General features: G+C 51.3%; 1 protein-coding gene and 1 long non-coding RNA gene across 10 annotated transcripts in view; one reads left to right on the forward strand and one right to left on the reverse strand.

The window, feature by feature from the left end:
- The window catches only part of SUGP2 (SURP and G-patch domain containing 2), a 33,232-nt gene extending 20,313 nt beyond the window's left edge, over positions 1-12,919 (forward strand). For 7 of the 9 annotated variants that reach the window (XM_058727351.1, XM_058727346.1, XM_058727347.1 and 4 more), the window contains 5 exons: positions 4,007-4,539; positions 6,428-6,489; positions 9,186-9,322; positions 10,021-10,141; positions 12,644-12,919. In XM_058727351.1, coding sequence (XP_058583334.1) covers positions 4,007-4,539; positions 6,428-6,489; positions 9,186-9,322; positions 10,021-10,141 — 853 coding nt within the window. In that variant the 3' untranslated portion in view covers positions 12,644-12,919. Of the gene's footprint in view, positions 1-4,006; positions 4,540-6,427; positions 6,490-9,185; positions 9,323-10,020; positions 10,142-10,695 lie in introns of all 9 variants that reach the window. The other 2 variants (XR_009261004.1, XM_058727344.1) reach the window with 2 other exon arrangements.
- A 6,292-nt stretch (positions 12,920-19,211) lies between these two features.
- Positions 19,212-24,849, reverse strand: LOC131510336 (uncharacterized). Its single transcript, XR_009261006.1, has 3 exons — positions 24,476-24,849; positions 21,415-21,956; positions 19,212-19,990 (listed from the first exon to the last, which is right to left on the reverse strand). It is a non-coding gene; the product is annotated as an uncharacterized LOC131510336 (long non-coding RNA).
- Between the last annotated feature and the right edge of the window lie 232 nt (positions 24,850-25,081).

Below are 25,081 nucleotides of genomic sequence, written 5' to 3' on the forward strand. Positions count from 1 at the left end.
CGTTATCTCTCAGAAGGGGCATTATTGGGTCCAAGATCATTGCAAACGTAATTCAGTAAAAAATGCGGCTTCTCCTCCCCAAGGGCCACTCCCCACCTCTCACCTTTTGACATACCCTAGAGCCAATAGGATTCATGAGAAATTTCTAATTTCCGCAGTGAAATTTTAGTTTTCATTTTTCTTATGAGTGAAATTGAACATTTTTTCTTTTTTTTTGTAATTTTTAAAAAATTTATTTGTTTTTTAATTTACATCCAAGTTACTTAGAATATAGTGCAACAATGATTTCAGGAGCATATTTCAGTGATTCATTCCCTATGTATAACACCCCGTACTCATCCAAATAAGTGTCTTTCTTAATGCTTCTTACCCATTTAGCCCATCCCCACTCCCACAACCCTTTCAGCAACCCTCTGTTTGTTCTCTACATTTAAGAGTCTCTTATGTTTTGTCCCCCTCCCTGTTTTTATATTATCTTTGCTTTTATTCCCTTATGTTCACCTGCTTTGTATCTTAAATTCCTCATATGAGTGAAGTCATATGATACTTGTCTTTCTCTGACTAATTTTGCTTAGCAAATACCCTCTAGTTCTATCCACATAGGTGCAAGTGGCAAGAGTTCACTCTTTTTGATTGCCAAGTAATACTCCATTGTATATATATACCACATCTTCTTTGTCCGTTCATCTGACGACAGACATTTGGGCTCTTTCCATACTGTGGCTATTGTCGATAGCGCTGCTATAAACGTTGGGGTGCATGTGCCCCTTCAAAACAGCACACCTGTATCCCTTGGATAAATACCTAGTCATGCAGTTGCTGGGTCATAGGGTAGTTCTATTCTTAATTTTTTGAGGAATCTCCATACTGTTTTCCGGAGTGGCTGCACCAGTTTGCATTCCCACCAGCAATGCAAAAGAGAACTTCTTTCTCTGCATCCTTGCCAACAGCCTGAGTTGTTAATTTTAGCCATGGTGTGAGGTGGTATCTCATGGTGGTTTTGATTTGTATTTCTCTGATGAGTGATACTGAGCGTCTTTTCATGTGTCTGTTAGCCATCTGGGTGTCATCTTTGGACAAGTGTCTCTTCATGTCTTTTGCCCATTTCTTCACTAGATTATTTGTTTTTTGGGTGTTGAGTTTGGTAAGTTCTTTATAGATTTTGGATACTCACCCTTTTTCTGGTATGTCATTTGCAGATATCTTCTCCCATTCCATTGGTTGCCTTTTAGTTTTGCTGATTGTTTCCTTCACTGTGCAGAAGCTTTTTATATTGGTGAGGTCCCAATAGTTATTTTTGCTTTTGTTTCCCTTGCCTCCAGAGACGTGTTGAGTAAGAAGTTGCTGCGGCCAAGGTCAAAGAGGTTTTTGCCTGATTTCTCCTCTAGGATTTTGATGGCTTCCTGTCTTACGTTTAGGTTTTTCATCCATTTTGAGTTTATTTTTGTGTCTGGTGTAAGAAAGTGGTCCAGGTTCATTGTTCTGCATGTCGCTGTCCAGTTTTCCCAACACCACTTGCTGAAGAGAATGTCTGTATTCCATTGGATATTCTTTCCTGCTTTGTCAAAGATTAGTTGACCATACATTTGTGGGTCCATTTCTGGGTTCTCTATTCTGTTCCATTGATCTGAATATCTGTTTTTGTGCCATGAACATCTTTTCATAAACTTCAGTGTCTTTTGTGTATCCTTCTGTAAACTATTCATTTGTCCCTTAAAAAAAAAAAAAAAAGATTGTCTTTTAAAAAACAGCTTTGTTGTTGTAAATAGTTTGCCTTTTTTAGAATTTTGTGTCAATGCACCTTGTTCTTGCTTTTTGTCTGGCTCCTTACTCAGCACGATTACTTGGATTCAGTGGTGTTTGTTGCATGTATCCCCAGTTCACGCCTCTTTGTTGCTGAGTGTATACCATTGTGTGGCTGGACCAGTTATCTACCCATTCACCTGTTGATGGCATTGAGACGTTTCCAGTCTGGGATGATTACAAATAAAGCCACTGTGAGAATTTGCATATAGGCCTTGATTTCTCTTCAGTAAATACCAAGGAGAGCAAAGGCTGGCTCCATGGTAGGTCCATGGTTAACTTTTGAAGAAACTGCCAAGCTGCCTTTCTAAGTGGTTGCAACCATTTTGCATTTTCAGCAGCCTGGATGAGCGTTCTAGTTCCTCCCCGTCCTCATCAGCACTTGTTAGCGTCAGTGTCCATGTTAGTGTCCCAGTACGGGGAGGCGGTGTCACTCTCTGGTTCTCATTTCTGCAAGGACTCGTGATGCTGAGTGTTTCAAGTGTGCCTATGTGCTTTCTATATGTAAGTGTCCCGTTTGGATCTGTGGTCCAGCTTTGATTGGACCACATTTATTTACTTATTAATCAAGTTGGAGGCTTCGTTGTATGTTCTTTGTATGAGTCCTTTATCAGGTGTATGATTTGCAGATATTTCCTCCAGGTCTGTGACTTGTTTTCTCATCCTAGCAGTCTTTTGTGGGACACAAGTTCTTAGAGATTGTGTTTTTGAGGCACCTGACTGCCTCAGTAGGAAGGGCGTGCAATTCTTGATCTCAGGGTTGTGTGTTCAAGGCCCACATCGGGTGTAGAGATTACTTAAAAATCAAATCTTTTCTAAAATATTTATGTAAGCTCTACCCCCGACGTGGGGCTCAAACTCACAACCCTGAGATCACGAGTCCCATGTCCTATTGGCTATTGAGTTGGCCAGGTGCCTCTTCTTTCTCAGTTTTTAGGAGCTCTTACCTATGAAATAGTTGCACGTTTCCTTCTTAGTTTGATGTTTATCTTTCCTTTTGCTTATGCTTTGTTCTGCAGTGCAGAAGTGTTTCATGTGATCAAATTTCTCATTTTTTTCTTTTATTGCACCTGGATACTGAGTCATAGAAATTCTCTCCCCATACACGGGTTATAAAGACATTTATATCTTTTTCTCTAGCACTTGTATGGCTTCAGTTTTACATTTAGATCCCCTATCGGTGTGGGGTTATTCCAGAGCAGAGGGTGCTACATGGATCCAATGAAATATTTTTCTGGAAAGCTCCCCAGTTGTCCTGACACCATTTGTTGAAAAGATCATCTTTTTTGCCCTGGTTTGAGAGACCACCTTCATCAGATGCCTTGTTTCTGGCCTTTCTCTTGGTGTTTCTGTCCATGTGTCCAAGGACTGGTACCACACTGTTTTAACTATAGAGGCTTCGTACACCTTATAATACCTGGTAGGGCTGGAACCCTTCATTGATTTGTTCAAAGTTCTCCCAGATACCTTTACATAGTTATTTTTAACTATGAAGTCTAGAATCGTGTTCAAATCCAGAAAAAAGTGACGCTTTTATCAGGATAGGATTATGCATTAATATATTAGGGAAGAATCAACATAGTCATGAGGTTGAGTTGTCCCAGCCAAGAACAAGGGCTTCTTTCCTTGGGTCCAAGTATATTTTGTATCTTCGGGCATGTTTTCAGTTTTCTCACACTAGCCACAGCCCCAGGTCACGGTGGCCGCAGGACTCTGAGGTGCAGAGAGGCGTTATCGCCACCACATTCACTTAGCTTCACGGTAAAACAAGGGGTAGAAGTGACACCCCATCCTCCGTCTCCTGCCTGGCAGTGTGAGAGGAACCAGGCAGTCACGGTGAACGGTGGATGGTGACAGCCTAGAAAGGGATGAGGCGAGGGCCAGGTGGGATCTCTGGCTCCAGCATTGGCGCTTTTTCCAGCACATGCCCTGGTCATTCCCTCAAACCTTTTCCTCCACCCTCTTCCCCCGAAAAGCAATCAGGCCTCCTACGTTCTAGCTCCTTTGTTAAATTACTAATATTCCTCAGACTTCTCTGTGTCATTGTGAAGCTGCGCCATCAACTGTAGCTGGTAGAAAGAGGTCAGGTTATTTGCTCCTTGGTCCCACTCCCAGCTTTGTCGGATCTATTCTGGACAACGTCAGCAAATATGAACGTTCAGAGGACCCTCTGGTTAACCAGTGTATTTCATCCTTATCCCAGGTTTCTCCATGACCAAAATAGTTCAGCCTTCAAATTCTATCGAAAGAAAGTATTTGAACTATGCCCATCGATTTGTTTTACGTCATCTCCACTGAACCTCCACGCCGGTGAGAGTGCTGATTCTCAGGAGAGCCCCCATGACCCCATGGAAGGGGAAGGAGAGTTTGAAGATGATCCCCCTCAGCATGAGGCTGAGCTGGAGGGCCCGGAGGTGATGCCTGAGGAGGAGGAGGAGGAGGAAGACGAGGAGGAGGAAGACGAGGAGGAGGAGGAGGAGGGGGGCGAAGAGGCCTCCGCTCCTAGAGGGACCTCCAGGCCAGCAGGAGCGGCTGCCAAGTCTGAGTGCTCTGAGGGCAGCCCCCCCACAGATGGCCTCCCGAGCGAGGCGGCCGAAGATGGCCCAGCTGGTGCGCCTGCCCTGTCACAGGCCTCCTCGGGCGCCTGCTTCCCCCGAAAGAGGGTCAGCAGCAAGTCGTTGAAGGTTGGCATGATTCCAGCTCCCAAGAGGCTGTGTCTCATCCAGGAGCCCAAAGGTGAGTACCTGGCCATCACCACGGCCCCCCTCGCGTGGAGCTTCCATTTAGCACCTGAAGAGGGACCGTGGTGCTCAGTTGTGGACCATGAAAAGTTGCGGAGATCAGGCGATGTCGCCCGATTGTTTGGAAGAATTTACTTGCCCTCAGCCCACGCTCAGCCGCAAGATGACCAGACTGGTCCCTGTCACCCTTCCTGCCTCTGATTACACTTGCTGACCTGGATGTTCCCTCCCCAGCTTCCCCCAGGGCCAACAGAACATGGGGTTGTTTGGTCTTGCGTTTTTAACCTAGAATAATTCTAGCGGGTTTGCACACCACCCCAAAATGTTCCTGTGAGGCTCACGTTGCCAGCTGGCGTAAGGTCAGCACTCCGAGGACACGCTGCTGTGTTAGTGCAGCAGCGGTGCGTTTGTGGTGGGTGCTGCTTGGTGCTCCCATTATTGCTCACAGTCCAGTGAGGGGGCCCTGGCTGTGGAGGGCAAGGGCCTGGGTCATCTCAGCTCTTTCCTGCCCTTGACCTTGGGGAGTGCCCAGCCTTCTGAGCCCCTGGAAGGCCCGGGGCAGTGATGCCTGCTTAGTAATGATGAGGAAGGAGGACACAGGTGGGGCTGGTCTCAGGCAGTGGTTGGTGGGAGCCGTGTGGTCTGCTGCCTTGGCCGTGGAAGGTCGTCTCCTTTCCCATGGGGAAGGTCAAAGTTCGTGAGATTCTATTTAATAGCAATAAAATGCATCCTTTTTAAGGGGACAGTTTGATGAGTTTTGGCAAATGTGTATAGGCATGAACTTCTCCAGTGCAGTGGAGCTGGAGCCTTTCTCCAGAAGTGTCTCTGTGTTTCCCTGTGGTCTCCTCCCCATTTTCTGGCCTCGTGGTTCTGCCTTTTCTAGACTGTCAGTAGGCAGAACGGCATCATATGCAGCCTTTTGATGTCCTGGCCATGGCCCAGGTTATTCCTTGTGCCTTCCGCCCCACCAGGTGTCTCCATACAACCAGGCCTGGGCTGTGCTTTGCACATGGGGTTGACGCCGCAGTCCCTTCGCGTGAGGTGGTTGTAGTGAACGGTGCCCCGTCTTGTGTCACCAGTGTGCTCTACGTTGTTGAGATGGTCACACTCACCCCCGGGAGCATCAGTTCAGCTTCTCCTGCTAACAGAAGCTTCTCCTTCTGTGGTTTGTGTTTGGAAACCTTGGCGTTACCACGGATTGCCAGCTGTTCTGCCCTACTCTTAACGTCCTTCAGAGCTTACTGCTGATGGCAGCAGCCTATCTGAATGCCTCATACGTCCTTCGTGGGAGAGAAGTGGAGGGAGCTCTTTCTATTTTGGAAGCTCTCATTTCCTTGGGTGGTTGATGAGAAAAAAACCAGACCTGCTGATTCTCCTTCATCAAAAATAATGATATGATGTGATTCGGTGCTCTGTGTGAGAAGCATGGTTGGTTGTTTTTTACTGGAAATTCTATGTGGACTTTAACTCTTTATCAGCGGAACAGTTGCAGAGACACTAGGAGGGCACGAGGTTGCAAATAGTTTATTTGTTGAAACAAAGTGTATTTCTGCAGTCACGAAAACGATCGTGCATTGAGCCCTTTGTCGTAAACACGGGGAGTCCTGTGTTAAGTAGACTCTTCCACATGGAGGCAGCCCCCAGTTGGGCCGTTTTCTGCTCTCTGGTCTTGGATCACATGATTCCTGAGAGGACCCTGGCAAGGGGCACAGCTGGCTTTGGGGTCTGGGTTGTAGCTACCTTCTGTCAGCAGAGGGGTTGTTAGCCTAAACTGCAGCGCCCTCACTTTCTGAGTAATTTGGAAAAAGTACGTGTGTGTGTGTGTGTGCGCGCGTGTGTGTGTGTGCGCGCGCGCGTATATACATGTTTCTTATGTCTTCCAGTTCATGAGCCAGTTCGCATCGCCTATGACAGACCTCGGGGTCGTCCCGTGTCCAAAAAGAAGGTGAGCATGACAGTTCCCATGTATGACGTAGTTAGTTAGAATTTGTCAGTGTTTCAAAGGACACTGTGACTTGTCACTAAGGTACACTCATGCTTCAGACTGGCATAATGTACAAAGCACAACAAACAGCCTTTTTTCTCAGGGATTTCTTGGAACTGTTTTGCTTTGCCCAAAGCACAGGAGGGTAGTAATTAGTTATTTAACAAATAGGTGAGATCTGATATGTGCAAAGTGTTGGACAGATGAACAAAGTAATGTCCCGGCCCTTAAGTTCAGATTTAGTGGACTATAATTGTGGTTCAAGAGCATGCTAATTTGCTGGTAAGCCAAGGGAATATGTGTGTGCTTGTGTATTAACCGATGGACACCTCCTGTGTGCCAGGCCCCATCTGCCCAACGAGAGGTCGCAGCAAGCGGGGCCAACAGTGACAGGAACGTGTGTGAGTCTTGTGGCCTGTGTGCTATGGGTACGGAGAAGCAGGTCAAAGGGAGATGGGGAGTCATGTGGGGTTGGGGGTGCCATTTATTCGAGGAGGCCTGGAAGAGGCCCCAGGTTGGTCTTGTGTCAACAAGCAGCCCTTTGTGGCACCCAGATCGGGGTGGGGAGATGAGGAAGTAGAGGCAGTGAGTCCCCAGGTCACATAGGGCCTGTAGACGGAAGTTAGCAGCGTGGCTCCTTCCCTGGGGGAGGCCCTGGGGACCTGTGGTGGCAGTTGGGTGGAAGACAGGGCCACGGTGGCTGCTGTGCCGAGAGCAGCCTGTGGTTGGGGGGCTGGTAGAAGCCAAGGGCTGGGAAGGTGAAGACACAGTCAGTGAGACTTGCTGATGGGTTGCGTGTGGAAGAGCCAAAGCCCAGAGCTCTGGGCACCTGCACGGTTGTCTACAGGCACTTAGGAGGATGGAGCTGCCGCTGAGTGAAATGGAGAGCCCCTGTGGGGGCAGGTCATTTGAAGGAGACAGCTAGGCGGATATGTGTGGGGGGCAGGTAAGGCTGGGTGAGGTCACCTGGGACATATGTGGGGATATCCCAGGTCCTCAGAGCTCAGGGAGGTGAGCCGGCCACCCGGTGAGGTCTCTACTGGTGTCGAGTGGTGAGGAAAAGAAAGCCTGTGTGGTGGACACCGGTTGCAAATGGACGGTCAGTCTCAGTGGCCAGGTGAGGCGTCGGCGTGACCCCGGTTACAGCAGGGAGGAGGGACTTTTCTGAGCCCAAAGCTCATGGTCCTAATCGACGTGTTCAGTTTGAATTTGTGCTGGCACCCGGCTGCGCATCAGGTGGCCCGGGTGAGGGCACAACCTGGTGAGGCAGCAGCCAGGTTCAGGCTCAACCTGGCCACTTAGTCTTGGCATCTAACTCCTGAGTCTCCGTTTGTGCATCTGTAAAGTGGGGCAGTCGCGCCTACCTTTGGCTCGGAGATACCTCGAGAGTGAAAGTAAATGCACGTTAACCTGGCGTGCAGCAGTGCCCTGCAAACAACATCTCTCCTTGGGGTGATGGCAGGCCCAGAGGAAGCTTCCCCTGCAACTCTCTGTGCACACCTCAGCCTGGCCTTCGCACACAGCTTTTCTCTAGCCGAGCAGCTTTCCTAAAGGGATGCAGGCTAGCCTTTTGGGGACCTGTGGCCAGCTTTTCCCTTGCCTTCCCCACCCTTTTCCTTCCCATACTTGTTCCCTGCTCAGATCCTCAGAACCTCACCATTACCCTCCCTGCACCAGCTGCCTGGATCAGGATGGATGAGTCCATTCCCCAGAAGCACATGTGGCCCTCTCAGCCTCCCCAGGCTGTCCTGTGTTTATTTAAAAAACAGGCTCAGGTGGTAGGGACAGTGGGTGCTCACGAATATTCATGAGTAAATGGAAATATTTTCTGCTCACACCAGGCAGGCCCCTCCTCCAGAGGTCCCCCCCACCCCCAGGCCTTTTAACCTATCTTCCCACAGCCAGCTCTGGGGCCCAGATCTTGTCTGGGGCTTTACCTGCAGATTCTTTTCAAGCCCTGTCCTTCTTCCCAGCTGTACCAGTTCTCAGTGAGGTCTGCTTTGTGCTAGACCACGAATCCCAGAGTGCCAGTAAAACCTAGTCTCTGCCCTTGGGGAGCTCCCAGATCTGGGAAGGGCCGGCTGGACAAATAGACAAGTCATTTGGGTTTGCTGAGCAATGTCTGAGGGCGGGCCAGAGAGGTTTCTGGGATGGAATCACTGCTCAGAGTTCTGGAAGCCCACAAGAGTGTTCAAGATGGAGTAGAAAGGACCTTGCGAGCCAGTTTTCCACACAGTCTGTCTCTACAGCAGATTCATGGCCTGTTTGGCCCCCTCCTGCCTCAGCCCCGTCTCCCCTCTGACTTCTGCACTCCCGGGGCCTTCCTGCCTCAAGCCTATGCCCTGTCCTGGTTACCCCCAGCCTGGGGTGTGCCCTCTGGTCATTGCAAGTTATCACCACTTAGGATTCTTTCTACTAACCCCTTGGCCTCAGGGCCACCCCCCACCCCTGCCTCTTGTGGGGTTTTCCTCATGGTCTTAGCACCTCAGAGAATGTTGCTGGGAACTGGGGAGGGGCCTATGGCTTGATCCCAAGTGTCTATGGAATCCAGGATGGGGGGTGGGGGGCAGTACTGGACCGTGTCAGGAGCAGCACAGGCAGACTGTCACTCCACGTGCTTGCTGCAGCCCACTTGCCATATTCTTCTCTTTCCTCAGAAACCCAAGGACTTTGACTTTGCCCAGCAGAAGTTAACCGACAAGAACCTGGGGTTCCAGATGCTGCAGAAGATGGGCTGGAAGGAGGGCCATGGCCTAGGCTCCTGTGGGAAGGGCATCAGGGAACCCGTCAGCGTGTACGCAGCAGGCGCTGGGGCCCGGGGTGGGAATGGGCAGTGTGCTTGGGATAAGAAGCTTTCTTTGGGATTCCGGTCCTAAGTCCTTTGACCTGCAGCCTGATTTCTTGTCTCCCCTCATGTTAAACATGGCTTAAAGCTGGCAGGTTTGTTTTCCTAACAAAGGGAGTCTTCAGATGAGATGAGAAGCAGATCGTTTACATATGCAGGTGTTCCTACAGGCCCCTTGCTGCACTTGCACAGACTATTTAAATGACTCCTTGGCCCCTGGCATTTCAGCCACATTCATTATTGTCATAAAAGCTGAGTGGTAATTCTAGGCAGTAACAATAAAAACCACTTTCCCTTTGCCTGGAACCCTTAAGCAGGCTAGCCAGGGAAAACGTGGCCCAGAGTTTGTTAGGCCCCATGAACATCCAGCAGGCATTTCATTTAAAACTGAGCTTGTCACCTGTGGGGGGAGGCTTTCTGCTATAATCGGGGGCTTCTGAGCTCGTTCCTCAGAAGGTCCACACACCTGCCCAGGTGAGTACCCCTTGTTCCGCGCTGTGAATCGTGTCTTCGCTTTCCCTTTCCTTTGCTGTCACTGTTGTGTGTCCCACATGCTTCCATCCCACTCTGACCGCTCGTGCCGTTTCCAGTTTCCTGGTGGCCAGGCTTTGTGCTCAGGTGTGGCTAACTCTCCGTTTTGCTCCTAGGGGAACTGCCTCGGAAGGGGAGGGGTTAGGTGCCGACGGGCAGGAGCGCAAGGAAGACACATTTGACGTGTTCCGTCAGAGGATGATGCAGATGTACAGACACAAACGGGCCAACAAATAGGTATGTGTGTGAGCTAGTGCGTGGGGCTTTCTGCCTAAGTTGACATTCTGGTACGTAGAGACGATTTCTCCAGAAAAGTCAGAGATCCCCGTTCCCAAAACCAAACGTCAAACCACACACATACACAAAAAAAATCAAAAAGTTCTATGAGGGTAACCAGGAGCGTTTAGACATGGATGTGTCCCGCCTCTCACCTTCCAGGTTTGGTTGAAGGAGCGAGCCCCACGCTCACCAAGCATGGCCGCACAGCTATGTGCAGCTCAACAGCGGGCCTTGGTGCAGGGCTCCCAGGCTCAACTGCACGCGGCCATCCCGGGGAAATAGGCCACCGCGGAAATGGCCTTGCGTCCTGCACGTGTAAGGGCGATCTGGAAGCCGTCACTGCAGAGGGCAGTGGCTTTGCCACATCCCTTTCTGAGCATCTTCAAATCCTTTCGTTCTCAAGGGCCTTGGGCCCATATAAATACCCCGTTCTTTCTGCTCTCTTTTTAGCTGCCTTCCCCACCCGTAATTTCCAACTCAGTTTTGAACAAAATCGTTCTCTCCCTGAATAGATGAAACCATTGGTGAGAAAGATCAGGCTTGAAGGAGCACTTACTCTTAGAGCGCCACCTCTGCCCTGGATCTGCCCTGGAGCCAGTGCCCAAGTAGGTTTGGTGTGTCCACGAGAAACAGAACGTCTCTGCAGGTCCTGTACGGAGGTTCTGCTGACTTTTCTTCTTCTTCTTAAAGGATAAAAGAGTGCATCATTCGCCATCTGCTTTTGCTTTCCCCCCTTCTTCTAAATGCTTGTGGCAGCCAGTCCCCTGCAGGTCTTTCCTGGTCCCCCCTCAGAAGGGGTACTGCCCTCGGATAGTGCTCAAGAGCCAGCTCCTGTCGGGTTTCCCGTCCCAGGGAACTCTCTCTAGAAGTGCTCTGTTAGCAAACTTGATGCCAAACTGATGACAGATTGTGTCTTTGTGTGGCTTGCAGACTGTAGATGGGGGACAGAATTCAGTATTAGCCAAGTCCATGCGGGTAGTGCGGCCTGCCGGTCGGAGCATCGGAGCTCTTTGAACAAGTGGAGATACTTGATTCGATGAACGTGTTATTTATGGAGTCTCAGCTCTTAAGTGCATCCCAAGAGACTTAATGGAAGTTTAGCAACCGTATAATAGAGCCGTATTCAGTGGGGAGTAATCATTACATTGATGAAACTTCCCCCAAATTCACATGGCTCCTTAGAATCCACCAACTACAGTGTGCTTCGTTTTAAAACCACATATGGAGTCTCTCCTCCAAGGGGCTGGGAGTGTAAACTCTTCAAGACGCTTCATTTTTGGCATGTGCAGTAGGGTAAAGAATTGTTTTCTCAGAGCCTTTGTACGGAACAGAAAGCATCCTCTTGGGGCGGGCTCCGCAGCTGTTTGCTATTTCCAGGCGCGTGATTGCCTCCCTTCCATCTTCTCCCGGCGCTCCGCTCCTCGCAGCTACGTGCGAAGTTCTCAGGCTGTGGGAATCTCAACCCTTCCTCATAAAGCAGCAGTGTTGAAGTTTTAAATACGTGCTAAAACCTGGGAAACTTGGGATCCTGCTGACACTACAAGCTTGGGGGACACAGCAGCGAGTTACCGTGTTGGCCAGTCTTCACTTTTTTAAAGCCACAGGCCCCAACTGTGGTCCCAGCTTGCTCCAGCTCTGTCTTGTCGGGCCCACACCCACCGTCACAGGCCTGTGCCGTATCTCTTCCAGGCTCTGCTTGCTTCTGGTTGCTTCTGTTGCATGGGCAACAGGCAGATCTTTATGGCCAGGGAGATGCTGGAAATGCCTCCGCAGAGTTGAAGCAGCCTGCACAGGTGGTGTGGTTTGGGGGAACCGCAGCCGTAGGGGTTCATCTCTTTTCTTTCCTAATCCTTCCAGGAGCCTTCCTTGTTGGCTGTGGGTTGGGCACATGGATGGAACTCTGAGAACAGGGCCTCTGTCCTCTGGCCTTTCACAGAGTGCCCATCGGCCCTGAGCAAGGCATGTACTCCCCAAATAGGTTCTAGCTCTTTCTCTCCAGCATAGATAGCTCTGACCATCATATTCACTTTGTGCCAGTATATTCGTTCTTGGATTTCTCCGCTTTTGTTTGTGAGTAAAATGCTTTAGGAATTACCAGGGTGTAAGCTCTGTCCCCGCAGCCTCCTGCCACCCTTTCTCCTGGGGATATCCCGCTTCGAGCTGACCCCGTGAGCCTTTAGCACACGTCAAAGAGAACACCTCCTTCTCGATCCTGGAAAGTCCTCTGAGCACTCAGGCGATGCTTTTCCTGTGGGTGTGATATCATAGGAGCCGGGGCGGAGCCTGGTGGCGAGTCCTTGTGCCAGCTGTCGGCCAGGGACCAGCCCAGGGACCGGCACTGGCCCTCCGAGCTCGCCCTTGCTCCCTCTGGCGAAGTCTGCTCACAGGGAGCGTGCGTGCGAGTGTGGTGTGTGGTTGCATAGCCTTGTCAAAGTCACAGTGTCTTTTCTGTCATTCTAGTTCCAGGGTCTCTTCCGTGAGGACGACAGGCATCCGGAAAGTACTAACTCACCACTTTGGGTGCTTACTGTCTCTGGCTTGTTTCCATCACTGGAAATCATATAGAGAATTTTAGCGTTTTGGTCCTTGGTAAAACCTAGAAGACATTTGTGATGTTACAAAATGGAAGTTTTGGGTTTTTTCTTTTTTTTCTTTTTTCTTTCCTTTTTTTAAATCTAAGAAGTTGTGAATGTTGTTAATCATTTAGCAGTTGCAATAAATGTAGAGGAAACCCAATTTTCCATGGTCTCTGTTGTGTTTTTAAAACTTGGCTGGCCAGGGAACACATGAGAGATGTTGTAACACCTACATTGGACAGAGTGTCGGAGATACATGCCCTGCTGCCGATGACTCTCCTGTCCCCTCAGGCTTTACCCGCTCCCACGGTCGGGGTTCCAGCTGTCAGACCAGGGCCCACCCAGGCTTTCCCTGACTGAGGACGGCCTGTGTGCTGTCTGCAAAGCTCCCTGCTATTCCCATGTGCTGCCCAGCCTGCGTCTGATTCTTCCACCGACAGCGCCTGGCCCTTGGGGGAAGGGGTGAAGGCAAAGGCTACAGCAGGCACGTACCAGACCCGCAGGGGCTTCCACGTGACAGCAGAGTAATGGGGAGGAGCCAGGCTGCTGTTGTGCCCAGCGCAGGGGGTTGCCCAGGAAGGGTTTGGGGTGTCTGTCGGCCGGTTAGGGGCAGGTGAAACCGGCCCCCTAGGAGCTGGTGTGGGGACCTAAGCCTCCCTTCTCCTTGCTGTGTCCTGGAGGACACACAGGAGTGGCAGGGGTCCATTTGACCGTGATGGGAGCTGTTGCCAGTCAAGAATGTCCCTCCCTTGCCTTCATCTTCACAAGAGCCCACCCACGAGGGCAGTGTCTGACTGTGGGCTTTAGCGGCCTCCCTGAGAAAGCCCCCCAGAACCCCACAGCCACCCCACCTCATCTCCCACCCCCTCTCGGGAGACTGGAGGTAGGGGGTGAGCAGAACTCTCCAGCAGATGCCCCTAACTGGCCGACAGCTCCTCTTCTCACCTCCGGGGCTACTGAAGATTCCTTAGATGAGGACACCTGGAGTGTGGGTCTCCAGCCTGGGACACCCGTCTAGGCTTTGACCTCAGGCTTGTTTCGCCTCTGCGATCTGGGAAGGATTTCTTCCAGTTTGGAAGGTGAAATTTCCTCTGCTCTCTTGTTAATTTAGAGCTAAATGGGACCTTTAATATATCATTCTCGGCCTCTAGGGCCCCACCTCGCTCATTCTCTCCAGCGTCCCTTCCTGGAAGCCTTCTGGATGCCCTAGGGCCCCAACAAAAGCAGAAGGTGCTGCTGGACCCAGGGGCACCTGGGTGGCTCAGTCGGTTGAGCGTCCGACTTCGGCTCAGGTCATGATCTTGCAATCTGTGAGTTCGAGCCCTATGTCAGGCTCTGTGCTGACAGCTCGGAGCCTGGAACCTGCTTCGGATTCTGTGTCTCCCTCTCTCTCTGCCGCTCCCCCACTCATGCTCCGTCTCTCTCTCTCTCTGTCTGTCTCTCTCTCTCTCTGTCAAAAATAAATAAACATTAGAAAAAAATTAAAAAATAAGACAGCATACTTGCTGCCTGGAGACACGTGTCCTCATGCGACTGGAGGTCTCCAGTCTTCTCACGGGAGTAGAAACTTCTAGTACTGTTTGTGAATAAGTAACACCTGGCCAAAATCACAAGGTACAGAAGTGTGTTCTATGGAAAAATGTCTCCCCGACCCCCCAGCACCCAGGTCTCGGATCCCTTACATGTAGACGACTGTGTACACAGGCATATTTTAGGTAGAACCTTTCTCAAATGGACTGCCATTTATTTAAGTGCCCCACCCAGAGGCATTTGAATCGTTCCCAAGCCTTGGCTCCCGTATCCCAGAACACTCTCTTTGTGGCTAAAGCCCTAGAAATCGCATTTCTGGGACCAAGGGGGTGCTCCCCGGCATCTCCCCACCTCACTGCCTCCACAGCATTCCCATGCCATGTGGTTTTTGAGGTGACCCTGTCGGCACTTTGGTTTTCCCCAGCTGTGCCTTCCTCTCCAGGATATGGGGGGCTGTGGTCCCCGCAAGAGGCGGGCTCTGCCCTCCAGGTGGACTGAACCATAAAGCACGGGCCCTGACGCCTCCAGACCCTGTCCCCATTGCCCTGCTCCCTTTGGGGACCCAGCTCTGCACCCCTCTCTGCTTCCTCCAGGTTCCCCTACTGTGAGCCCATCACTCCCGCCACAACCACCGCCCCCTCCAACTTCAACCTTCCCAGAGCCGGTGCCCACCTAGCTGCCGGTGACCTTGTCTGGCCTGGGCAGAGGCCTGATGCCCACCCACGGCGAGGGGGATCTTGAAGGCCGCAGATGCGCCAGCAGGGAGGAGGCCACAGCCAACCCTCCCCACGGGCGGTGAGCGGCAGGACTTTTCGAGCCTTGGTTTCTTTCCAGTGAGATGGGGCCCTGGGCTTGCAGAGTTAAAAGCAGTAATCTAGGAACGCTCATCGAGAGTGTTTAGAGGGGCTGGTCTCGTTTCTGAGCTTGTTTCCCCCGTGAGGCAGACCTTACGCGTGAGGATCCCCAAGCCTAGTCATGGTGCACCCAGCCCCTGCCCCCCTGCCGGCTGGAGGGCTCAAGGTCACACCTCCAAACTAACCACCTTTGGCAGAGGCGGGGTCGAGGCCCAGGGTCAGCCAGAGAGGGGTAAACTGCGGAACTCCCATGTGTTCGGGGGATCGGGTGTGTTGGTTGCCTGGAGGAGGGAGGGTGACAGTGCCGCAGCTGGAGTCAAATTCTCGCCCCGCTACTACTCTGCCCACCGTCCCTGCATTGTACACACGGGGAAACTGCGGTCCAGAAAGAGGAAGAGCCTGACCCCAGGCTGCACTGGTTCCTTTAAAGCCTTTGCGCCGTTTCCCCGTCGGGGGGGGGGGTGGGAGGGGGCAGCCCTGTGTTGCAACAGGCAGCAGCCTTTCCAGCCAGTGGTGGGGACTTAGAATTTAGCCCCAGGGTCAGGTATCTGTTCCTACTCATAAATGTCAAGTATTGAGGAGGCTCCTAAGACACCCAGCTGGCCATCAGTGGAGGTAGGTGACTCTTCACCATGCCCCCAGACCCCGCTACGTCTGTGGGACTTCCATTCAACCTCCAGGGCCCGCCTCCCACGTCCCCTCCAGGCAGCCCACCCTGCTCTCTCCAGACCAAGACCTGGCTGCCCCTCTGGCTTCCGCAGGCCTGTCCCTGACCGCCCTGAGCTGAGGTTGCCCGGCTCTGTGTCACCCAGGCTGGGGCCTCCTGCACAGGGGACTGCATCTCATCTTTAAACCCTCAGCATTAGGGGCACCTGGGTGGCTCAGTCGGTTGAGTGTCCGACTTCGGCTCAGGTCGTGATCTCACGGTTCATGGGTTCGAGCCCCATGTCGGGCTCTGTGCTGAGCGCTCAGAGCCTGAAGCCTGCTTCATGTTCTGTGTCTCCCTCTCTCTCTGTCCCTCCCCCGCTCATGCTGTCTCTCTCTGTGTCTCAAAAATAAATAAACATTAAAAAAAAATTTTTTTTTTAAATAATAAACCCTCAGCATTAAGTGAATGTTTAATGAAAGGACAATGAGCAAGGGAACTTTGTCTAAAGTTCCCTCCTACAGATGGGACCCGCCTTGGGATGGACGGGTGGACTCTAGTCGAGTCTCAGCTTGGGGGGTGTAACAACAGGTGACCTTGAGCAAGCTCTATGCACTCTGGGGCCCCCATTTCCTTCATCCATAACACTGGATAATGAAGTATGAGCTAGGAGAGTCAAGAATGCCCTATTGATTGAAAAGCCACTTTTCTATGGTATTTACATCACTGTATTAATATATTGGACTACTTAGAAATATAAATACAAACTCTTTCTCTAATTTTTTAATGTTCGTTTATTCTTGAGAGAGTGTGTGAGCAGGGGAGGGGCAGAGAGGGAGGGAGGGAGAGAGAATCCCAAGCAGGCTCTACACTGTCAGCACAGAGCCCGCCGCGGGGTTCAAACTCATGAGGGGTGAGATCATGACCTGAGCTGAAATCAAGTGTCAAACACTTAACCGACTGAGCCACTCAAACACCCCCAAACTCAAATATATAAATGCGAGGTCACTAATTCTGAAAAAACCCGCACCCACCTATTAACAGAACTTCCTTCGCAAAGCGGGCTGGGTCGTGGATGAAATCTGCACTATTTACCGCATACATTTCTGTGTGGCTTGAAGTCTTTGCTTGTTATGGTTTTTGAATGACAAAAAATTAAGTGTCGATGAAAATGTGGATGATAAACTCAGCCTTGGATTTGTTTTGAGAATCAAAGGAGATCACAAGCGTCAACTTCAGAGCCCATAGCACAGATTGTTTACTGTGACCAATCTTCTGATAGTTACTGGCCCCCCTGGACTCTAATTCTCACATCCAGCAGAAGCTGGTCCATTTCTCAGTGGAGAAACTGAGGCCCTGGACGATCTGACTCCAGACCCACACTCAATGCCAGGATTTCCACCTGATCTAATCTGGTTTTGAAGCTCCCCATACACACACACATGTGCTCACATGCGCAGCCACAAACATATGCACGCATGCACGCACATACACGGAGATACACGTGTGCGCGTGCAGGCTCAAAGACACGCGCAGACACGCACACACATGCACACGCAAACACGCCGTTTCTATTTCCCACCAAGCCCATGCTCACGGCCCTGGGAACTTGGACGTTTCCAGGAATTGCAACTCCCCTATGCGTCCGGCACCAGCCACTTCCTTCAGACCCCAGGAGGGGGACTCACGAGCTGAGCTTTGCTCTGCTTCAGTTTTCTCCAGAGATTTCTCAGGTCGGCCTTGTGGGAGTGCCGCCCTCAGTTCCTGGAGTTTCCTGGTCCAGGGGGGAGCGGCGAGGTTTCCGCTTAGAGATTTCAACATCCACGTCTAAATGACTGGCTCTTTTGCCTGGAGGCAGCTCAAATCAAAGGGGAACTTGAGGTCTGGAGCACCCTGTCTTAATGTGTCCTCACTGTGCTGTGTGACCTGCGGCCCGGTGATGCGCCTCTCTGAGCCGCAGTTTCCTCACTGATAACAGGGGAAGTAGTGTCTCCTACCAGGGCTCTGAGAATCAAAGGCAGGACACTGCGAAGCTCACAGACGTCAGCTGCACAGGATGACCGTCCTGAGTCACTGCGGACTTGTCACTTTCCCATCCGCTTGCTCTTCCTGCTACGGATAACGGTCCCCAGTCCTTACCTAACCCCTGTGATGTGGTACAAGGGTCACAGTGGGGGACCTTGGGAAATTCACTTCACCCCTTGGTGCCTCAGTTTCCTCATTTGTGTAACAAGGATATTCCTCCCGCCCTCCCTCTCTGTCATCTGATGGCTATAGCGGAAGGGTCAGGATTGTATTCACCGAGAAGAGTTTCTGTGTAAGGGACTCGGAGGACGGCAATGCAGGCAGCCAGTAAATGACCGAGAAGAAGCGCCCTCCCTCTGACCATAAGCCCGACTCAATCTTAGAATCGCGGGGTGCCCTGGTGGCTCAATCAGTGAGGCCTCTGAGTTCAGCTCAGATCATGATCTCACGGTTCGTGAGTTCGAGCCCCGCATTGGGCTCTCTGCTGTCAGCACAGAGCCCACTTTGGATCCTCTGTCTCCTTCTCTCTCTGCCCCTCCCCTGGACTCTCTCTCTCTCTCTCTCAGAAATAAGTAAACATGAAAAGAAAAAGAGAAGAAGAAAAAAGTAAATGTGAGAATTGCCGACACCCAGGGGCACCTGGGTGGCTCAGTCGATTGGGCTTCCGACTTCAGCTCAGGTCATGATCTCACGGCTCGTGAGTTCGAGCCCCGCGTCGGGCTCTGTGCTGACAGCTCAGAGCCTGGATCCTGCTTTGGATTCTGTGTCTCCCTCTCTTTCTGCCCCTCCCCCACTCACAATTGCTCTCTCTCTCTCTCTCTCTCTCTCTCTCTCTCTCTCTCTCTAAAAAATAAATATAGGGGCGCCTGGGTGGCTCAGTCAGTTAAGCGTCCGACTTCGGCTCAGGTCATGATCTCACGGTTCGTGGGTTCGAGCCCTGCATCGGGCTCTGTGCTGACAGCTCAGAGGCTGGATCCTGCTTTGGATTCTGTGTCTCCCTCTCTCTCTGACCCTCCCCTGCTCATGCTCTGTTTCTCTCTGTCTCAAAAATAAATAAAAACATCAAAAAAAATTAAAAAAAAAAAGAATTGCCAACACCAAATACTTGCCTGTGTTGGTGAGGGAGGGCAACATCCCCTCCCTGCTGGGATCACCCAACCTTTTGGTTTCTAACTGGTGTAAACATCACATGAAATTAACCATTTGATTGTGAACAATTCAGTGGTGGGTAGTACATTCACCATGTCGTGCGACCGGCAGAGATCTGTCCGGTTCCAGAACATTCCCGTCACCCCAAAAGGAGACCCTGAGCCCATTAGCAGTCACTCCCTATTTCTCCTAACCTCTCCAGGCCCTGGCGACCACTAATCTCCTTCCTAAGTCTATGGCTTTGCCTGTTCTGGACTTTCCACGTAGATAGAATCATATACTATGTGGGTTTTTTTGTGTGTCTGGTGTCTTTCGCTGAGCGCAATGTTTCTAAGCTTCCTCCGCGTTGTAGCGCGTGTCAGGGCTTCATTCCTTTCTCTGGCTGAATAATATTCCACTGCAGGGATGGACCGCATTTTGTTCATCCGTTCATCCATTGATGGACATTTGGGCACTTTCTACCTTTTGGCAATTGCGAACAGGGCTGCTGCGAACGGGGCGTACGAGGATTTGTGTGGACGCCTGTTCTCACTTCTTTTGGGTCTATCCCCAGGAGTGGGATTGCCAGATAATGAGGTAACTCTACATTTAGCCTTTCGAGGAAGTGCCGAGCCATTTTCCACAGGGGGTTGGACCCTACATCGGACTTGCTGCCAACCCATCCGAGCCGATGTCTTTAAGAGCCTTGTTCCTCGCAGGGGCACCTGGGTGGCTCACTCGGTCAAGTGTCCGACTTCGGCTCAGGTCATGATCTCATGGTTGGTGAGTTCGAGCCCAGCATCGGGCTCGTTGGGCTCTGTGCTGACAGTTCAGAGCCTGGAGCCCGCTTCAGGATTTTGTGTCTCCCTCTCTGCCCCTTTCCTGCTTGCACTGTATGGGTTTCTCTCTCTCTCCAAAATAAACATTAAAAAAAAAATTTTTTTTAAGCCCGTTTCTGTCCCTCGCAAGGGCAAACCCACTGAGGTCAACCCAGGGCGGGAGGCCTATCCACAGGGCTTCCAGGAGCCTTGCTGGTGCTGGCAGAATCCTGGGGACAAAGCAAATAGAGGGAAGGAAGGGAAAAATTAAGGGAACTTCGGATATGAAATGTGATGCAGCTTTGAACAAAGCAGTTACACCCTGGGAGAGAAAATCCGGTCGCAGAGGGTGGTGTGATTTTTCCAAAACTTGTGTAAAATGTGGACAGGATCCCCCATATAGGAGGACACTCAGCTGTGTTTGAGCACGGAGAGGCCGAGAAGACAGAGCTTCTAACCTGGGAAAGTGGGCGGGGGCAGGGGGGAGGGGTGTTTCCTACCCCGCCCCCCTTCCCCCCCCCCCCCCCCCCCGCCCTGTCGCGTGCACAGGCACGTCTGCGCGGTTTGAAAAAAAATCCATTGAAGAATATTCAAAGGAAGTGAAAATGATGAAGCCCATGCTGGCAGCAATTGTGGGTCTTTGTTTTGGAGACAGCTGTGCTTTTCGGAGGAAAAAAAGCGCCAGATTTGCATGGAGACGGTCTCTTTCCATATCGACCTGGATATAAAGCTTCCTTTCAGGAACTCTGTCTACGTGAAAGTCTCTCCAGCTTCTCCCTGGCAGAGTCTCTCGGTTGCCTTCCTCCATCTATCTGTTGATTCACTCACTCACTCATTCATTCCTTTGCCACACGCCTAACTGGTGGAACTTTCTATCTAGCATCTAAAACCCCACGATGAAACTACGAGCTGCGTAGTCAGCGATTTGAAGGGAACATCCAAGGTACAAAGAAAGGGAAGGAATGGCGCCCGGTCTGGGAGGTTACATGTCATGAGAATGAATAAGAGCATGCCAGGCAGAGGGGATGGCACGTGCCAAGGCTCTGGGGTACAAATGAGCCTGGCTGTGGGAGGGAGGGGCGGGAGGGAGTCAAGGTTGAGGGGTTTGGGGGGGGGAGGTGAGAGACAAATATCTATTATGTTTGGAGGCAATGGGGAGCCATGGGAGGCTTCAGAGCACAGCAGGGGAATAGCCCCATTTATACTTTTTAAATCATAAAACCCACAATAAAATTCACAATTTCAAAGTGAACAATTCCATGGCATTTAGCACATCCACGACATCGTACAGTCATCATCTCGAACATTTGTATCACCCCCAAAGGGAACCCTGTGCCCATGACTCATCACTCCCCATTCCCCCACCCCCAGCCCCTGGCAACCACTCTGCCTTCTGTCTCTATGGATTTGCCTGTTCTGGACATTTCCTATCAATGGGATCACACGCCGCGTGACCTTTTGTGTCTGGCTTCTTCAATTTATACTTGTAAAAGAGTGATCTGGAAGGGCAGGAGTGGAAGCAGGCCCCCATTTAACCGCAGCCAAAGGAACTCTGCTGGAGGCACCCCCCTTCGTGTTCACCCCTCCCTCCCCCCCCTACCGCACAGACTCCCCGCCCTTGTCTGCCCCGGAGCTTTCTTTCAAAATCACTCACCCGCAAATCCTCTCCCAGGCTCTGCTCCAGGGGCAGGCCACAGGTGCTAGAGGCCAGGGGGGAGGGTGTCATGTCCTCCAGTCCCCTGTACATGCCTCTCCTGCCCCGAAGTAGGCCAAGAGAAACAGAGCCGCGGCCCCTGTGTGCTGGATGGGCAGCTGTTTGGCAAAATGATCCGATACAGTTACCAGGAAGGATTTTCCAAGCAGTTCCATCGGTGCAGTGATGCCTCCGCTCCATGAAGCTCTGTCGGAGCAGCCTCGACCTCAGGCCATTGTGTGACCCTTCCCCCCAGAGCCCGGACCTGAGCTGTCCACTCACTCCATCTTCTGGTCGTCAGCATTCTTGGTGGATTATTGCAGTGGGCGGGGATGGCTGGGCTCAGCTGCGTCCCTCAGAAAACTTTCCAGTGTCTGAGTAAGCAGGAGCCTAGGTGAGCTGGGAGTGTCCTGGATGACATCAGATGTTTTAGGACATCAGGCACAGCACAGGGCACTCGCCACACAGGCTCCCTTCATCTTTCATCGTCCTTTCATCACAACCTGTTTTACAGATGAGGAAACTGAGGCCCGGAGAGGTGGTTTAACAATCTTTATCACACCACTAATAAAGGCTGTATCCATGAGAATTTCTAGCTGCATAAAGCCAAAAGGGAACTAATTGGCTAATGGGATAGACAATGACAGCTTCAGGCTCGGCTGGATCAAGGGACTTAACCAACCTCGCAGGGTGGCATCTTTCTCCATCTCTTGGCTCCGCTGTCCTTGTGTCAGCTTCATTGCCGGACCAGATGGCAGCCAGAAACTCTGAACTGACCCTTATCCACTTAAGCAACGTTTAAAAAGCTCTGTTGGGGGCGCCTGGGTGGCTCAGTCGGTTAAGCGGCCGACTTCGGCTCAGGTCATGATCTCGCGGTCCGTGAGGTCGAGCCCCGCGTCGGGCTCTGTGCTGACAGCTCGGAGCCTGGAGCCTGTTTCGGATTCTGTGTCTCCCTCTCTCTGACCCTCCCCTGTTCATGCTCTGTCTCTCTCTGTCTCAAAAATAAAGGTTAAAAAAAATAATAATTAAAAAATAAATAAATAAAATAAAAAGCTCTGTTGTCTGATGTCTATGATGGAAGTACCAGGATTGCATCTCACTTACTCAGCCTGGAGCACATGACTGTCTCTGAACCAATCATAGTGACCAAAGGGCCACTCTAGACTGATGGGCAGTGCCTGGGTGACCTCGCTGAGCAGGGAGAAGCCTGTACATACTAAGATGTTGATCCCAGGAGAAACGGAAACATACCCAGCAAGGGGGTAGAGCCAGGATCCAAACCCAGAACCTCACCCTTGAGATGTTGTCATCTCAGCCTCTTTTGTCCCGGTACATTCACCCTTTCAGACACCTCCAGCTTCAAAATTGCCATCATCAGGTCTGGGGAGTCCTGGAGTCCCCCCCGCCGTTGAATCCCAATACCCGCCCTCCCCACCCCATCCCACCCCCATCTCAGTTTCTTCATCTGTAAAATGGGTCATAGGGAGGAGGCAGCTTGCACTCGGTGAATGGTCAAAGGTCACCCTGGGATTACGAAAAACAAGATCCACAGTGAGAGTGCGAGGAAAGGACTTCTTTGAGCGACGATGGGGTCCACGTGGGAAGAGGTGTCCCATCCAGGGGTCAGGACTCAGCAGGGAAGGTACAGTGGGTGCCAGGCGCTTGGGAGCAGCTGGGGGCACAGCAGAGGCGGAGCATGTGGCCACCAGCCCAGCACTGGGAGGCCAGCCTCTGAAGGCTGCATTCATCTTCCTAGGAAAGGCACAATTCTCTCTTTCCCCTCAGCCCCTCCCCGGCCCCCTCCTCCGCCCTAGTTTCTTGTTTACCCATTCAGGGCTACGATTTATTTTCGGACCAGAACGTCCGTCCTCCTCACTCTCCATGGCCACCTGCCAGAGCCATGCACTGGCCACACCAGGAGAAAGGAGGCCAGAAAGAATCTAGCCTAGCTGAGAGGAGGCAGCGTCTTGGGGAAGGTTCTAGGTCAGGCCTGGTCTTTGACCTTCCGTTTATCCTCCTAGACAACCACGAGGGGTGTGGGTGGCCCCAAATTTCCGATTTCTCCACACTCCTAATGAAGGGAGAGATTGAAATGCTGTTTACAGCACTGTCTTTGCTGCGGACGTGAACAACATCACCCTGGCTTGGGTGAGCCAGGCGTGGTCCAGGGTGAGTGGCGAGGTGTTTAAACATAAAGACTCCTTCAGTTCGTGTCGACAAAAGACGATGCACCCATTTTCATTTTCATTTTTAAAACTATATTATTTTATTCTGTTTATTAGATTTGATAAAGTTGAGTTCACGATCAGCCCCCCACCTTCAACTTGGCAAACTCCTATTCATTCTTCAAAACCCAATGCACACACGCCCTCGCCCATCCTTCACACGTCCACACAAATGCTACGTCTTTCCCCTCTCTGTGCTGTAAGGGAGGAAATCCCCCGCAGCACTGTGGTCATCTGTCTGTGACCCTCCCCTTCTGAGCCCTATTCTAGCACCCAATTCAGTGCCTGGTATACAGCAGATACCCAGTAAATGTAGAGATTTGGGGGAACATTTTTAGACACAGCTTCACTGAGATGTAATTCACATACCATTCGATTCATCCATTAAAGTATACAGCTCAATGGTTTTTAGGCTATTCACAGACATCATCAACCATCACCACAAGTTTAGAAAACTAAATTGTCCCCCAAATAAACCCTGTCCCCATTAGCGGTCACTCCCCACCCACCCCTCCTGGGCAATCACTAATTTATTTTCTGTCTCCGTGGATCTGCCTGTTCTGGACATTTCAGATGAATAGGATCCTACAACGTGTGGCCTCCTGTGTCTAGTTTCTTTCACCCACTGCGATGTTTTCAGGGTTCATCCATGTTGTAGCGTGTGTCAACGTTGTGTTCCTTTTACAGCTGAGTGATATTCCGCTGTCAGTAGTCGCCTGAATTGGGTAGATGAGAGATCCAACCCTGCAGGCTTAGAAATCAGGAATGTGGGCTGGAATCGGCCCCCACTGACTCACCTGTGAAGGGGACCACACAGGTCCTGGATTCCTCTGATCGCCTTGGAGAGACCTGAAGACCCCATGATTGGAAAGCGTTCTTTCGCTGTCAGCTGCTGTAATCACTTCCTCTAGCCTGGATCTCCCCAGAATGAACTTTTTATTCTTTGAGGTCAATTGGTCTACGTCTCAGGCCTTTTGGCGCCACGGATGGCCCTTTCCGCGGGGCCCACAGTGACCGGATCTGCAACCCGGATCAGGCCATGGGGTTTGGGGAGTGGCTGATCTAAGCACCTTGCCCTGGGTTTATTTTGGTCGAGGGTGGCAGGCTGGGTCAGCACCTTGGGGGCGGCCTCTGCCCAGGACTGTGAAACCCGAGGCCTCCAATGCGTGTCCTTGGCCCGCAGGTGTCTTGGGTAGCATCTGAGGCTGAGAGCCTGGTCTGCGTCCAGCCGGGAAAGGCCAACGTAAGTGGCTGAGGTCTGCTTCTGGACGCTCTCACTTTGTCAAGAGAATCCTGTCTCTGAACAGCAAGCCCTACCTTTCCCCAGTGTCAGGCATCTGGGTGTCTGCATCAGCCAGGGCTCTCCAGAGAAATGGAGTCAACACAATATATGTTTATTATAT

This window comes from Neofelis nebulosa, chromosome 4 (assembly GCF_028018385.1).
Source record: "Neofelis nebulosa isolate mNeoNeb1 chromosome 4, mNeoNeb1.pri, whole genome shotgun sequence".
In the NCBI taxonomy this organism is placed as follows: Eukaryota; Metazoa; Chordata; class Mammalia; order Carnivora; family Felidae; genus Neofelis; species Neofelis nebulosa.